Consider the following 15,532-nt stretch of genomic DNA (forward strand, 5'->3'; position numbering starts at 1 on the left):
CTGGGAGTAGCCTCCACGCACTGCCGGATGGGGCTCCAAGATCAAAAGCATAATCGCAGGACTGGAGCAATAGCACAGCGGGTAGGGCATTTGCCTTGCACGCGGCCGACCCGGGTTCGATTCCCAGCATCCCATATGGTCCCCTGAGCATTGCCAGGGGTAATTCCTGAGTGCAGAGCCAGGAGTGGCCCCTGTCCATCGCCGGGTGTGACCCAAAAAAGAAAAAAAAAAGCACAATCGCTAGAAGGCAACCCTGGAGTTTATACCCAACACTCACGTCCCAACGGTGAGTTCATTCCCGGCACTGGCTCTGAACTTCCAGAATTCGGTAGCTCTGGGCGGGCTTGAGAAGGCAGACTATGACATTAGCCTTTAAAACTGCCATCCGCCTGCCCCTTCCCTTTACTGCTGTTGCGCCCCCGCCCCGCGGTGGCTGTGACGCCCACGTCGTCTGCACGCGGTTCGCGGTGGGCAGTGCTCTCGGCCCACACGTCTAGGATTGTGGGCCCCGTGGGGAGTGGGGATGCTGGAGGTCGCCCTTACAGGCGGTGGCGCTGGGACGTCTCTTTTTGCCTCCAGTTCCCGGTGCTCGCTGGAGGTCACCTCCCTGCCCCCTTTCGTGGTGGGCAGAGTAGCTGGCCAGGCTCCAACAGCAGCGCGCCCCGGCTCGCATTTGGTGTAAACTCGTGACCTGATGCTTGCAAGGCTCTACGCCCCTGCATTATTCCTCCGGAAGGAAGAGCATCTACATTTACGTCGGGCCCGGAGTGATGCAAAAGCGGCTTTGAGAAACCTTCCTTCCCTTGCGCCGGGTTCCGACGGGAACTTTTGAATCGCTCCCACCCGCGGGGAGTACGCGAAGCCCCGCCCCCAGGGGCGAGGCCAGACTAAGCCCCGCCCCGAACGGGCCGAGGCCAGATGAAGCCCCGCCCCACTCGCGAGACTCCCCGTCCTCATTGGCTGTCGGGGAGGGACTCCCTTACGTCATTGGTGCCGGCCACTCCTCCGCGCCGGGGGCCGGGCCGCGCGCCTGCGCACTGGGGGGCCCGGCGCATCCGAGCGGGTCTCGGCGCGCGCCGCGACCCCATGGCGGACTCGGGGGCCGAGTCGAAGCCGCTCCTGAGCGGCGCCCGCGACGGCAGCGGCGACAGCTCGGCGGACTCGGCCCCTCACTACGGCGCCCACGTCGGTCCCGGTGAGCGCGGTGGCGCGCGGGGCGCCCCGTCGGGTCCGCGCGCGGGTCTCCCAGTCGGGTCCGCGCCGGCCGCGTCCGTCTGTCCGGGCCCTGCCGGGCCGAGGGGGCGCGGGCAGCTGCCTTCCGGGGTCGGGGGGGCGGCGCCCCGGCGACCCCCGGGCCCAGGAGCGGAGGGGTGCGACGGGCTGGGGCGCGCCGCGACGGCGCGGGACCGAGGGGGCCGCTCCCGGCCGGCCGGGGACAGCCCGGGACGCCCAGCGGCCAGCGGCCAGTCCCGGCGGGCCCGGCCCCGACACGTGCTTCGCGGAGCAGGGCCATGACGCCCACGAGGCGGCCCTTGGACGTCCCCCCCCCCCCCCCCGGTTCTTCGGGGAAACTGAGGCCCAGGGGCCCGTTCTCCCGTCTCCCCCCTCCCCGGGACGGGACGTTCAACCAGGAAGTGGCCCGCAGCTTTCCTCTTGGCTGGCCGCTGGTCACTCCCGGCGGGGTGTCGTGCCTGGGTGGGGTTCGGGACACCCGGAGCAGCTTCCTCCCTTCCGGCCGCAGCACCCTCCCTTCCTTCCTGTTTAGACGGCGGAGCCTGGCGGGGCAGGTGCAGGGGAGGGAACTGGGACCCCCCAGGTCACGCACCACTGGGTCAGGTGCCCTCCCTGCCCAGCTCACACGGGGCGCAGCGCCGGCTGCCTCCTTTTGCAGAGCTGCTGGGGTCGGGGTAGGGTGCTGGGGGTGGGGGCCTCCTTGGAACCACCCGAGTCAGCAGTGACGAAACTGGAGGCTGAGGTGGCAGTCTGTCCCCTGGCCAGGCCCCCATGTGACCCGTGCCTGACTGGTCAGGAACGTGGGGGTGCCGTGTGGGCCTCTGGAAATGGGGTGGCCACGGTGGCCACTCCTGGGGCATTGTGGGGGGTTTGGGACCCCAGGGGACCCTCAGCCCAGGGCCTGAGCTGGGGGGACTGGGGCGGGGGTGGGGACCCTTGCCTGCCCCCGCCCTGGGAAAGTGGCACCACGGGGGTCCTCTGCCAATGGACAGGACATTCTGTGCATGTGCCCTGGGGACAACGGGGACTGAGGGCTATTCATCCGGCCTGCCCAGCAGCCCCAAATGGCCACGGAGGGCGTCTTGTGCTGGTGTGGCGGAGCCGCCATAAGAAGGTCACTCCCCTTCCCGGTCCCTGCCCCATGAGGCAGTTGGGGCAGGTGATGGCCTTGCTGGGCCCAGGGCTGGGGCTGTTTCAGGCTCCGGGCAGCTCGGCCTGGCAGAGTCCCCTGCATCTGGGTGGGGAAGGCCGCGGGAGAGGAGGAGGGTGTGCTCCCGAGGGCCTGGGATGGAGGGGTGGGGGCCGCAAGGGTGGGCTCCTTCCCCAAGGGGCTTCGAGAGCCCAGGGAGCAGGCGCAGGCTCTTGGAGACCAGCAGCCATGGCAGCGGAGAGGTTGCGACAGACGCCCAGCAGGCAGTGTCCCCCGTGCCCTGCCCCGCCCCTGCCCACTGGATGTATGTCCTCGCCCCGCCCCCCTCTGCCTGCCTGCCTGACCCGTCCTGGTCCTGGGCAGCTTCTCCCAATTCCGACACAAAGTGGCTTCTGCAGCGGGGACATCTCAGGTGGCTCCCGCCCAGGCGCATTACGTGGAACTTTGACAAGGCTGCCAGGTGCCACACGGCTGGGTGCCCCGGGGCCTGGAGGCCACAGAGCTGGGTGCCAAGAAACTGGGTGCTACAGAGCTGGGTGCCACGGAAGTGGGTGCTACGGAGCTGGGTGTGCAGCTCCCTGGCACTGACAAGGGCCACCCGACTCATGCACCCCAGGGCCCTAACAGCTCCCGCAGAGGCCCCCTGTGCGTGTGCCCTGGGGACAGCAGGGACTGAGGGCTATCCATTCGGCGGCTGACGTGGGTGCTCGGGGCTCCACCCTTGGACACTTGGGTGGTTTCCTCTCTGACGCCCCCCTCCGTGTCCCCGGAGCCTTGGCTGCGTGAAGACTAGAGTCCCGCTGGTGCCCAGCGCTGCTCCTGGGATGGGGTGCAGGGTTGTGGGCCACCCCAGGGTGGGGGGTGGGTTGGGCGGGCAGTGGGGCACAGAGGGCAGCTTGGTGGCCCCTCACGGTGCAGCCCTCCGTGGGGTTCTGGCTCGTGGGCGGGAGGGGAACGGGCCCAGAGAACTGAGGCTCGTTCCAGGTTGAGCGCGGCCTCCCTCCCGCTTTCGGGGAGCCCCTGCCGCGGGCAGAAGCAGGTGTGTTCTGGAGTGGGGGCCCCTCCCCTGACGTGCCCCCCCGCCCCCTGCAGATGCCACGGACAAGCGGGCTGTGTGTCTGGAGCAGGCTGTGGTCTTCATTGAGGACGCCATCCAGGTGCGCTTCTCGGGGTGCCCAGCTCGGGCCAGCAGGGGGCGTCCCGGAGGCCACAGACTGCGTGGGGTGGACGGGAGCACAGCTGCGCTGGCGGGGGTCCCAGGCCAGGCCCCCTGCTGGCTGTGGCGCGAGGAGGGGCACCCACTCCTGCCGTGTGGCCCCCAGTACCGCTCCATCAACCACCGCATGGACGTCTGGTCGATGTGGCTGTACCGCTGGTACTACTCCAAGCTGTGGCAGAGGTGAGCCAGCGCGTCCCCGCCCGGCCTCCTGGGGGTCCTCGTGGTCGCGAGGGGGCCTTTCCAGAACCTTCCCAGCCGTGGCCGGTGTCGGCGGACGCGGGAAGCGTGGGTCCCGGCCCGGTGGCTGCCTCTGAGTGCCGTGCCCCGGCCCAGGACCCTGAGCTTCTCCATCTTCCTGATCCTGCTTCTGGCCTTCGTGGAGACCCCGTCCTCCTTCTCCTGGACCTCGGACGTGCGCTACCGCCGGGCCGCCTGGGAGCCGCCGTGCGGCCTGACGGAGAGCGTCGAGGGGCTCTGCCTGCTGGTCTTCGTGGCCGACGTATCGGTGAAGGTGAGCCGCGCCGCCCCCCGGGGAGCAGGAGGGGCTGTGCCGGGGCCCGGCCCCGCACACACACGCACACGGAGGGCCTGGGGTTTGCTTGCTTGTTTGGGGGCCGCGCGGCGGTGCTCAGGGCCCCTCCTGGCTCTGTGCAGGGGCTGCCTCCCCGCCCCCCCAGGTGGTGTCTGCACGGGCAGCACAGGCCGAGTCCCCCGGGGACGGGACTGAGGGCCACGCCCGCCCCTGACCCGGGCTCTGACCCCGCAGGCCTACCTGGTGCAGACGGCCCGGTTCCGGAAGAACCCCTGGCTGCTGTCCTACATGCTGGTGCTCGCCGTGTCCCTCACCGACTGGGTGGTGTCGCTGAGTGTCCTGTGTCAGGAGGTGGGGGCAGGGCGTGGTCCTGGGAGTCCCTGGGAGTCCCGCGGGGTCCAGACCTGGGCCGACCAGCCCAAACCCCCCTTCTGCTTCCCGCGGGCCCCAAGCCCTGTGTCGGCGGGTGTCAGGCGCGCGCCCTTGGGCAGCTGGGCCCAGCTGTGCCCTGGGCCCTGGGCCGTCGCGCGTCCACGCCACCCCCTTTCGCTGGTTCAGAGACCTTTGGCCGTGACCGTGTTATCTGTGCGGGCCTGAGGAGCACGAGCCGGCGGTGGACCCTCTGTGGCCTCTGTCCCTGCAGCCCCTGCGCGTGCGCCGGCTGCTGCGGCCTTTCTTCCTGCTGCAGAACTCGTCCATGATGAAGAAGACCCTCAAGTGCATCCAGTGGTCACTGCCGGAGATGGCCAGGTGGGCCTGGGGCCGCTCTGCCTTCTGGGGAGGAGTTGTGGCCCCACGGCCCCTTCTCGCAAGGCCCGCCTCCCCCCTCCCGCCCCCGCCCCGCGCTGACTCCCGCCCTGCCTCCCCTCCCCCCACGCCCCCCCTCCGCTGACTCCCGCCCCCGCCCCGCCTCCCCCCTCCCGAGCCCCCCTCCGCTGACTCCTGCCCCGCCCGGCCCCTGCCCCAGCGTGGCTCTGCTGCTGCTGCTGCACCTGTGCCTCTTCACCATGTTCGGGATGCTGCTGTTTGCCAGCGACAAGGTACCCGCGCGGCGCGGTGCGGGCGGGCGCGGCAGGCGGCCCGGGTGGTGCCTCAGCTCGCCCCCCCCCCCCGCAGGAGGGCAGCAGCGGGCGGGACCGGGAGCGGCAGAGCTACTTCCGCAGCCTGCCCGAAGCCCTGACCTCGCTGCTGGTGCTGCTCACCATGGCCAACAACCCCGACGGTGCGTGCGCGGCGGGGCAGGCGGGGCACACTCGGGGGGAGGGGGGCTGGTCCCCGGGGCAGAGGCCTGGGCGTGGGGGGGCCCTCCGGGGAGGCCACACCCGCTCAGCTCCGGGAACTTCCTGCCCGAGGCCACCACCCTCCCGTGGCCCGGGGGCGCCCGGCCGCCCTGCAGGAGTGGGGTCAGCCGGCCCCCCTCAGCCCCGCGTGCTCCCCCAGTGATGATCCCCGTGTACTCCGAGAACCGGGCCTACGCCGTCTTCTTCATCCTCTTCACCCTCATTGGTGCGTCCGCACGGGGTGCTCGGGGGGGGGTGGTGGGCTGCGGCTGACCCCACGGTAGGATCTCGAATTCCCTGTGAGTGTGACCCCAGGCCCTTGACGGCACCTCACCGGGGCCCTGACTCTGGGACGTCACCCAGGTGTGACCCCAGCCCTGTGGCATCACCTCAGTGTGACCCCCTGGCCCCATGATGTCATCAGGAGAATGATCCCTGACCTCACGACATCACCTCCACTTAATCCCATCCCATGATGTCATCTCATCGTGACCCCTGGCCCCGTGACATCTCCTCAGTGTGACCCCCAGCCCTGTGCTTTGTGCCTCCCTGAGACTCTGGGCTCGGTGCCTGTGGCTGGCAGGTGCCTCCCTCCCGCTGGACGGGCAGCTCCGTGGGCCGGCCCAGGCCCTCCCGCCCCACCTCTGTGGGTAGCCCCAGCTTGCAGGGGCCCGTCCACTCTGCTGCCCCTGACCTCCGCACCCCTCCTAGGAAGCTTGTTCCTGATGAACCTGCTGACGGCCATTATCTACAACCAGTTCCGGGGCTACCTGATGGTGAGCCCCTGCTGGGACGTTGCCCCAGCACTGCCTGTGGGGGCCACAGCCTGCCCTGCCCCCTGCCCCCGTGGTGCGGTCATGGGGTCTCGCAGCCCCCGCGTGGGTGACTGGCAGAGCCGTGGGCCCTTTGCAGAAGTCTCTGCAGACGTCCCTCCTCCGGCGGCGCCTGGGGACCCGGGCAGCCTATGAGGTGCTGGCCACGGCTGTGCAGGACGAAGGCCACCCGCAGGGGTGAGTGTGGCCCCTCTGCTCCCCAGGACGGTGCTCTGCTGGCAGGGACAGGGACCGCTGACCCCGTGTGGCTCTGGCCCCACGTCGGGCGGGGGCTGTGCTTCCGGGTGACTCGGGGAGGCCGGTTGGATTGAATCGGGGCGCAGCCACAGATGGGGGTCTCCGGGCTCCGAGCCAGCAGGGCCCACCAGGCTCTTTCCCCACAGAATTGGGGTAAAGATGGAAGACTTCCTGGAGGTGCTGGAGAAAGTGCAGCTGTCCAGCATCCACAAAAATGCCATCTTGGAGGTACGTCCGGGCGACCCCAGGAGGCCAGTGGCAGGCCGTCCTGTGGCCCAGGGGTCTCCCCGCTGCCGCGCCCTTTGCCCCGGGCTGGCCTGGGGGGCTCTGCCTCATCTTGGGGCCCCTCTTTGCAGAATGCACTTTCCTACGGAAGCATGCTGTCAGCCAGCGAGTTCCAGAAGCTCTTCTACCAGTTTGACCGGAAGGTGAACAACGAGGTGCGTGTCCCAGGGCCCGCAGGACAGGCAGCGACGCGGGGAGCTGCCCTGGGGGCGGGGGCCTCGGTGTCCCCCCGCGGGGTTGCCCAGCCTGGCCCTGCTCTGCGTGCCGTGTGCAGAGGCTGCGGCTGCGCTGCCAGGGCCCGGGGCTCAGGGAGGAAACGGGACGGGCGCACCCGGGCCTTAGTACGGAACTCAGTTCCTGTCCCAGAGGAGGGTCCTGGGTGCGGGGGGCCGGGGTCTCCGAGGCCTCACTCCGGGCCTCCAGGTCGTGTCACTGCACATCTGGTCTGAGCCTTCCTCCCAGGCCCAGGCCTCGCCCTGTTACTCGGCCAGTCACTTCAGAGGGGTGAGCGGGGAGGGCGCCCCGCAGGAGTGACAGCCTGGCCGCCTCGGGGCTCCCCGCTCGCTCGTCCTGCCACTCGGGGGCTGGAGCGCACCTTCATTTGTGCTGACAGGGCCGTCGCCATGCCGAGGGCTCGCTGTGGGCGCTGTGGCCCCAGCTCTGGGTCGGGCATGCGGCTCCCCCTGCCGGCCCTGCTCCATGGGGCGGGTGGACGGTGGTCACGGCCCTGCGGGGTCGCAGTGACCTGAGCGCCCGGGATGTGCTCCTGGCTCCTGACTGCCTCACCGAGGAGCCTGTGTCTTCGGTGGTGTCCTGGGCCTGAGCCCTGCAGCCCAGGACTGGGAGTCAGGGGAGCCCCACCTCCGCAGCCCCGGCTCCTGCGGGCCTTCTCTGAGCCAGTGCACCCCTTTCCAGCACCCCCCGAAGCCTGAGTACCAGTCTCCTGTCCTGCAGACTGCCCAGTTCGTCTTCAGCCACCCCGGCTTTGATTGCCTGGGGAACGTCGTTGCCCTTGGCAACCTGGTGTCCATTTGTGTGAGTGTGGGGTATGTGCTGCCTGTGGGGCGGCCTCTCCCGGCCCTGCCCTGCTGTCCCCAGCCCCTGCCCTCCGCGGCTTCCCACCTCAGCCGGCCCTCTACCCCACCCACTGGCCAGGCCCCGCCCCTGGCTCCTCCCCATCCAGGCCCCGCCCCTGCCCCACCCCTCCCTCTGACCAGGCCCCGCCCCCGGCTCCTCCCCATCCAGACCCCGCCCCCAGCAACTCCCTGCCCCAACTCCTCCCTCTGACCAGGCCCCGCCCCCGGCTCCTCCCCATTTAGGCCCCTCTCCTATCGCCTTCCCACACAGGCCCTGCCCCCAGCAACACCCCACACAGGCCATCCCTGGCTCCTAGCCAGGCTCCAGCTCCTCCCCATCTAGATCCCGCCTCCGTCCCCGCCCACCACCAGGCCCCGCCCCCAGCTCCTCCCCACTTAGGCCCCTCCCTCAGCGGCTCTCAGTCCAAGCTCCGCCCTGCTCCTAGCTCTGACCCACTAGACCCTGCCCCTATCTCCTCGCACACAGGCCCTGCCCCCAGCTCCTTCTCTGTCCAGGCCCAGCCCCGCCCTCTGTGCAGGCCCCCAGCTCCTCCCGTCCAGGCCCCGCCCCTAGCAACTCCCCCCAGGCCCCGCCCTCAGCTCCTCCTCTGTCTACACTCCCCCCAGCTTCCTTCCAGTCTCCTGGCTCCTCCCCATCCAGACCCCCACCCAGCCCCTCCCTCCTCCCCGCCCACAGATCTTTCTGGAGCTGGACGCGGACGTGCCCTCGGGCCAGTGGGACAACTTCACCATGGAGGTGAGGCTGCGCCTGCAGAGTGGTGGGGCAGACCGCGGGGCGCAGGGGCCCGCTGCGCTGGGCCTGTTTCGTGCGTGGGTTGTGGGGGGCTGGTGCGGAGCCACCGAGGGGCCGTGGGGGGCCGTGGGGGAGCGTGGTGTCTGCCCCCCGTGGGGATGGCCCGGTGTGCCGCGCTGCGCTCTCCACTCTTTGGTCGGGTTGATCAGTGCCTGGCGCGGCGCCCGGGGTCACGCCCGGGGGTGCCATGGTGATGGGGGAAGCCGGGCCAGCCGGGACTGCAGCTGCGGTGCGAGTGGTGGCGAGGCCGAGCAGGCCCGCAGCCGCGTCCCTCTCGTGGGCCCATGCGTGAGGGCGGCTCCCCGCGGCCAGTGGGGGACGCACCCTCAGTCTGCCGCAGGGTGTGGGTCCCCAGAGCCTGGGGGTGCCAAGGGCGCGTCTGTGCGTGCCTGAGACTCTGGGGCTCCTGCGCCCCCCTTGGCCCCCTGCAGGTCCTCAACTGCATCTTCATCCTCTACTACCTGCTGGAGGCGCTGCTCAAGGTGTTCGCGCTGGGCCCGCGCGGGTACCTGTCCCGGCCCAGCAACGCCTTCGACGGGCTGCTCACCCTGGTCCTGCTGGTAACGCGCGAGGGCGACCCGCGGGCAGGGGCTCCCCGCCGCTCCTGGCTCTGTCTCCGCCGGTGTGGCTGCAGCGGGCTCCTCTCTCCTCTGCCCGCAGGTCCTGGAGGTCTCCGCGCTGGCTGTGTACCGCTTCCCGCACCTGGGCTGGTACGTGCCCGAGGGCGAGCACCTGGGGGGAGCACGATGGGGAGCACATCCTTCGCGTTCTTGGGGCGTTGCTCCTGGCGGGCAGGTGGCCTTGGAGCTATGGAGGGGCCCCCCGGAGTGAACCCAGCCCCCCAGCAGGAAGGACGCTGGGATGGACTGGGGGTGCCAGCTCAGGGCGGGCACCAGAGCGCTTGGGGGTCCTGGGAGACTGCAGGGCGGTGGGGGCGGTGGGATAGCCGTGCCCGCTGGGCGCTGTGCCGCCTGTGGAGAGGGCAGGGGTGTGTGGCCCAGGACGGAGTTGGGGACCAGGAGGTGGGGGCGGGGTCAGTGCTGCGGGGCTGTGGCAGCGCCGAGGGGCCTGGGGTCGTGCTGCGGGCACCCGTCATGGCCCCTGGTGCCGCCCTGTCCCCAGGAAGCCGCCGTTCCTGTCGCTGTGGGACCTGGCCCGGCTGGTGAACATGTTCATCGTCTTCCGCTTCCTGCGTGTCATCCCCAACGTGAAGGTGGGGCTCGCCCTGCCTCTGGCCGCTCGCGCGTTGGGGGCTGCTTGGGGGCGCAGGGGAGCTGCCCTCGAGTGGGCCAGGATTCCCGGGGTCTGAGGGTCTGTCTCCCGGGCTCTAGGCTGCGTGACCCCGGTGTTGGGGACCGGCCAGAGCAGGAGGGGGACGGGGAACGGGAGCTCACTTAGACCCAGGGCAGAGTGGGGCGCGGGTCACGGGGGCTGCTCTCCCGAGCTGCCCACCCAGGAAGTTGGTTTTGGCGAGCCGGGGTGCCCCTCTGGAGCCCCAGGATGGGGCTCGTGTGGCGTGTGACCTTTCTCAGCCCGGCCATGGCTCCGTTTCACGTTGGAGTGACCCTGTGGGGTGGCCGGTGCCAGGCGGGGCCCCTCAGGCACTCGGGCTGCTCCTGCAGCTTCCTGAGGCCTTTCCTGGAGAGAAGGAGCTGAAGCACAGCCCCTCTGAGTGTCCCGCCTGCCCTGGGTACACCCGCGCCCCCTTCTCTGCCTGCGTCACAGGTGTGACGTCACCATACTGGCCTACGTACATGTACTCCTGCATCTTACATACATGGTGTTGGTAGCACATGAAGTCCTGTACCCACATGACTGTCTGCATATGGTCATGTATCTCAGTGTCGCTGACACATGTGACACGTGTTTCTTGCAGTCACTAACACGTTTACAGTCCTACACACCCATGTCATTTCCTACAGGCTGTTGCTAACATGTAATCATGTGGACTCACAGGGGCCCGTAATGTGATCATACACGTCCATGGAATCTTTCCATGCTATCAGTGAGGCACGACCTTGCATGTGGAGGCACACGTCCATGTAATCTTCCAGTGGTCACACACAAGCACATACCTGACACATGCATGTCTATGAAGCAGTCATCATGTGCGCATGCCTTTGCACTCACAGTCACGTGAATGCATTTCATTGCCTTCGCACACGTGCCTGCCCTCCCGCTCGCCAACTGGGCGACTGGGCTGATGGGGTCTCCGGGCTCAGGTATCCGTCTCCAGGGGTGCTTTTGGGTGTCCGTGGGGGTTTCTGGGCACAGGTGTGTCTGGGTGTCTGCTGGGCGGGGCTGGATGGCCATGCGTGCAGGTGAGCGTGCATGTGTGTGGGGTGATGGGCAGCCACTGTCCACTGTGCCTGGGTCGGGCCGGGGCACGGGCAGGCGGGTGCCCCTGTCGGACAGGGCGCTAGGAGCGGCCTCCCCCGCAGCTCATCGCCGTGGTGGCCAGCACCGTGCTGGACCTCATCAGGAGCATGCGGGCCTTCGGCGGGATCCTGTTGGTGAGTCTGGGCACAGAGAGCGGGCAGGCATGGCGCAGGGTAGCCGGCAGGGGCAGGTGGGCCCGGGACCATTAGAGGACTTTCCTGCCGGGGCGCGCCCGGCCAGGTCACAGGGAACTGGTGGAGGGGTCCCAGGTGGGGTGCCCAGGGTGTGGGGAGCAGGACACGCCCGCCCCAGGAGAGAAGGGGACCGCGCCGGAGCGGAGGGAGCCCTGTGGGGGTCAGGTGCTGGCCCGCGGAGGGTGCCTCCCCTCACTCACTGGGGTCCGGGTTAGCCCTGTGGGCCCCTCCCGCAGCCTCTGGTGCCCCCTGGGGGCCCTAGGGGGTAGAGCGGCCTTCCTGGGGCCCGGTGCTGAGCCTGGCGGCCCTCCCTGCCTCCCCCAGCCTCCCGACACCCCTCTCCTGCCCTCACGGCGCTGGCCCCACCCCCAGGTGGTGTACTATGAATTCGCCATCGTCGGCATCAGCCTCTTCCGAGGCGTCGTCGTGCCCCCTGGGAACAGCAGGTGAGGCCTGGGGGGCTCTGCCCGCGCCCCCCCCCGCGGCCCAGGGCTGAGCCCGAGTAGTGGAGGGGTCTCGTCCCGCCCGCCCGCCTCTCGGGGCCCAGGGGGGGGGTTCCATGGTGGCGGAGACCCTGAGGTGACGGCGCTGTCCCCCAGCCTGGCCGCCAACGCCTCGGCGTCCTGCGGCACCTTCGAGGAGCTCAACTACTGGGCCAACAACTTCGATGACTTCGCGGTGAGTCCTCCGCGGGGCCCCGCCTCGCCCCCGGGCCCCCGCTGAGCCCCGCCTCACCCCCGTTCCCCACTGAGCCCCACCCCTGGCCCAACGCTGAGCCCCGCCCCCCGCTGAACCCCGCCCCCGGGACCCCCCACTGAGCCCAACGCTGAGCCCCGCCCCCCGCTGAGCCCCGCCCCCACTGAATCCCGCCCCCGGGACCCCCCACTGAACCCCGCCCCCGGGACCCCACTGAGCCCCGCCCCCTGCTGAGCCCTCCCACCCCGCCAACACTGAGCCCCGCCTTACCCCCAGGTTCCCCACTGAGCCCCACCCCCCCACCCCCGCTGACCCCCGCCCCCCGCAGGCGGCCCTGGTGGTGCTGTGGGACGTGATGGTGGTGAACAACTGGCAGGTGTTCCTGGAGGCCTTCGTGCGCTACGCTGGTCCGTGAGTGCCGGCGCCGCAGGCCCGCTGGGGGCAGGAGCGCCTGACTTGGGGCTCCCGGGCAGTGGGCCGCACCTCCGACCCCGCAGCTGGCCCCCGCGGCCCACTTCTGGTTATTCCCAAGCCCAGGCGGGGGCCTCGCTGGGGACCCTGTGGGAGCCCGTGTCCTGGGGGGGTCTGTATCCTGGGGCATTCCTGTATCCTGGGGACCCTAGTCTGGGGGGCCTGTGTCCCTGGGGGGCCCCTGTCCTGCGTCTCTGCCCGTTCACCGCGTGGGGCCCCGCTGTCCTGCAGGTGGTCCAAGGTCTACTTCATCCTGTGGTGGCTCGTGTCGTCCGTCATCTGGGTCAATGTGTTCCTGGCTCTGATTCTGGAGGTGCGGGCGTGCCCTGAGGGGGACCCCTGGCCCCGCCCACAATGCCCGGCCGGGTGCACTGACCTCTGACCTAGGATTCTGGGGCCCGACTGAGTTCCCGCAGGAGCCGGGGCCTCACCTGGGGGTGCTGGCAGCGTCCCTGCAACCCACGGGGGTCTCAGGCCTCCCTTTCCCCACCTTCCAGAACTTTCTCAGCAAGTGGGACCGGCACGGCAATGTGGCCTTGCCACATGGGGTCCACGAGGCCACTCGGGCCGTGTCCATGGAGCTGCTGTTCAGGTGGGCGGTGGTCAGACCCGGGCTTGCTCTGCTTCCTCTGTAGCTTGGGTGGGCCCTGGCTCGCCCTCCCCGGCCCCCCAGTTCCCTGAGAGCGTGGCCCGTGCCCTGGTGCTGAGTCACCGCGGCCTCTCCTCTCTGGACCCTCTGTGCACAGTGACATCCTGGAGGAGCCCACGGAGGAGCAGCTGTTGGAGAAGCTGCGCAGTTACTCGTACCTGCAGCTGTGCCGGTGACGGCCCAGCCGCCGACCGACCCAGGCCGAGTCCGGCCGAGCCCGTCTCTGGGTGGGCGTGGCAGGGGGTGGGTAACTGCCGTCCATCTGTCGTTGAGGGTCCGAGCTGCACACGCCCCTCTGTGCCCTCCTGCCACTGGCTGCCCCGGGTCCCTTTCTCTTGGTGGTGAGCTGGTTCTCCCTGGCTGCGGGCCCCACCCTGTGTCCCTGACCGCGGGGCTTGCCAGAGTGACCAGCTGGCCCAGAGCCTGCCCGGCTCCCGCCCCCCAGCCCTCTCGTGGGGGACAGCGCAGTGTGGGGCGTGCGTGCTACCCGGTGCTGTGCCCCCAGCTCCACCCGCACTGCTGGGGCCACCGGGGCATGGTCGTGGGAAGACCCCCGAGCCGCCAGTGTGACACCTGGGGCCCTGGGACACCCCAGGGGGTCTCAGCCCGTGCTGGGACCTGTAGGCTGCCCGGAGGGAATGTCTGCCCTGCGATCCGCCGGGAGACCGTAGGAAGCCGCTGGTGGGCAAGAACCCCCAGGCAGCCCCCTAGACCTCAGCCCTCCCAGTGTTACGGCTGCCCCGGGTCACGGCGACAGACGCACATTCAGGCTTTTAAATAAAACTGGACAGAAACAAACCGGGACGGTGCGGTGTGGGGCTGCCCTCAGCCTTGCTCCGGGGCGGGCCGTTGGCGCGCTGTGCGTGCCGGGCCGTGCCTGCCGGGTGGGCTCCCTGTCTGTACTGGGGTCCTGAGGGGCGCTGCGGAGGGCAGCAGCTGGGCTGGCTCGTTTCCTGCCGTGCAGGTAACGGGGGGGGGGGTTCTCCTAGGGGGCACCCCGTTTGCGCTGAGAAAGCAGCACGCAGCAGCTGTGGGCTCCGAGGGGGCGTGGCCGGCGCCTCACATCAAAGTGGCCAGCGGATGCAGCCGGCCCCGAGTCCCCGGGGACCCACACTCTGGGAACGTAATCGGAGCCTGGCAGGCGCGGGGCCCACACCTGCTGCCCAGGGGCCCGCAGTTGGCTAATCCGGCCAGGGCCCACCTGGCGCCCTGCTGCCGCCCTCGCCAGCGCCCAGAACATTCTAGAACGGCAAGTCCAAGGCCCGTGCCCAGGCCTGGGAGGGTCCTTGGCGTGCAGAGTCCCGGGCATGCCCCCGGTACCGGCTCTTCCCGTCCTTTCCAGCAAGTTCCGGAGCTGCGGCTGCAGGGCTGGCCCTGGCGGTGGCGCTGTCCCTGCCAGCTGTGAACAAGCACCAGGCCGGCCCGCGGGGGGCCCCCTGCCAGGCCCTTCCCAACGCCCAGAGGGGGAGAGACAGGCCCTGCCCAGTGCGGGGGGACATGGAGGCCCCCCAACCCCAGCCAGCCCGCTGTTGGCCCGGGGTGGGGGGGGGAGGGCGGGAGCGCTGGCCCTGGCCCTGCAGGTGAGGAGCTGCTGCCGTGGGAGGGGGCGATGTGGGTGCTACCAGCCCACACCCGGGCAGGAGTGTCACATGGTCACAGCATGACATGGTCAGTGTCACATGGTGTCACCCAGAGGGAGCCCCCAAAGGCACGGCCGGCAGTGTTGGCGGTCCTGCAGCGGGGGGGGGAGGGGTGCAACTGTACTCCCAGATTCCGTGAGCCGAGCCCCAAGCAGGGGGCACCCGCATGCTCCTCCCGCTCGGCTTGGGGTTGAGGTCGCCCCCACTCCGGAGTGCGCTGCCGGCCGCCAGCAGAGGGCGCCACAGTAAAGGGGTTTGCTCCTGCTGCCCTGCAGGGCGCGGCCCACACCAGGGACCCCCCCACCTCCTGCAGTATCGAGTCTGGCCAGTGGGTGGCAGCGGTGCTCCAGCAGCCGTGCCCCACCTCCCCTACACCCCATACCAGTCCCAACCTCCCCCTCCTCGCATTCTCTCCAGAGGCCCCCTCAGCCCGCCTTGGGTCCAGGGCTGCGAGTGTCCAGTTTATACACCAGTGCTGACCTCTCAGGACCCGAGCTGGGGGGGGCGTTGTCAGGACCCCCATAGCCTTGGCTCCTCCTGGGAGCTGGGTGGGCTGGTGGTCACCAACTTGGAGGTTTGTGCGGGGGACCCAAGGAGTGGGCAGAGGCCTCATCCCCATCTCCCACACCCCAGTATCCCAGCCCCTCCGCGGGGAGGTGTGCCCTGCCTTGGGCCCGGAAGGGGCCCCAGACTCCCACAGGGCTATGCGTGTCGCCCCTGGGGGCAGAGGGGCAGTGTCCAGGACGGGCCCCTGGCACCAGCCCACAGCCTTGGTGCTGGCTCCAAGGACAGTCCAGGCTGAGGACTGACCACGGCGCCTCCACGTGTGCCCGGCTCACTCTCG

At 69.9% G+C, this 15,532-nt stretch overlaps 1 protein-coding gene across 1 annotated transcript; it reads left to right on the plus strand.

Annotated features, from left to right (window-relative positions):
• The first annotated feature begins 1,053 nt into the window (after positions 1-1,053).
• On the plus strand, positions 1,054-13,826 carry TPCN2 (two pore segment channel 2). The gene is made up of 25 exons (XM_055144119.1): positions 1,054-1,195; positions 3,476-3,540; positions 3,706-3,782; positions 3,936-4,113; positions 4,369-4,485; positions 4,778-4,884; positions 5,102-5,174; positions 5,251-5,356; positions 5,575-5,640; positions 6,126-6,190; positions 6,327-6,424; positions 6,631-6,712; positions 6,841-6,924; positions 7,685-7,804; positions 8,543-8,602; positions 9,091-9,219; positions 9,320-9,369; positions 9,782-9,872; positions 11,101-11,172; positions 11,605-11,678; positions 11,832-11,910; positions 12,257-12,339; positions 12,631-12,712; positions 12,897-12,991; positions 13,146-13,826. The coding sequence occupies exons 1-25, from the start codon at positions 1,087-1,089 to the stop codon at positions 13,222-13,224; spliced, it is 2,241 nt and encodes a 746-aa protein (XP_055000094.1). The 5' UTR covers positions 1,054-1,086; the 3' UTR covers positions 13,225-13,826.
• Positions 13,827-15,532: the final 1,706 nt, after the last annotated feature.

Source organism: Sorex araneus, chromosome 6 (assembly GCF_027595985.1).
Source record: "Sorex araneus isolate mSorAra2 chromosome 6, mSorAra2.pri, whole genome shotgun sequence".
NCBI lineage: Eukaryota > Metazoa > Chordata > Mammalia > Eulipotyphla > Soricidae > Sorex > Sorex araneus.

Excerpts from the sequence above, each read along its gene's own strand:
- TPCN2 (XM_055144119.1), top strand. The coding sequence starts at position 1,087 with ATGGCGGACTCGGGGGCCGAGTCGAAGCCGCTCCTGAGCGGCGCCCGC. Across the intron at positions 4,486-4,777 it reads TGAGTGTCCTGTGTCAGGAG|CCCCTGCGCGTGCGCCGGCT; the intron begins GTGGGGGCAGGG and ends CTGTCCCTGCAG. Across the intron at positions 11,173-11,604 it reads CCTTCGGCGGGATCCTGTTG|GTGGTGTACTATGAATTCGC; the intron begins GTGAGTCTGGGC and ends CCCCACCCCCAG.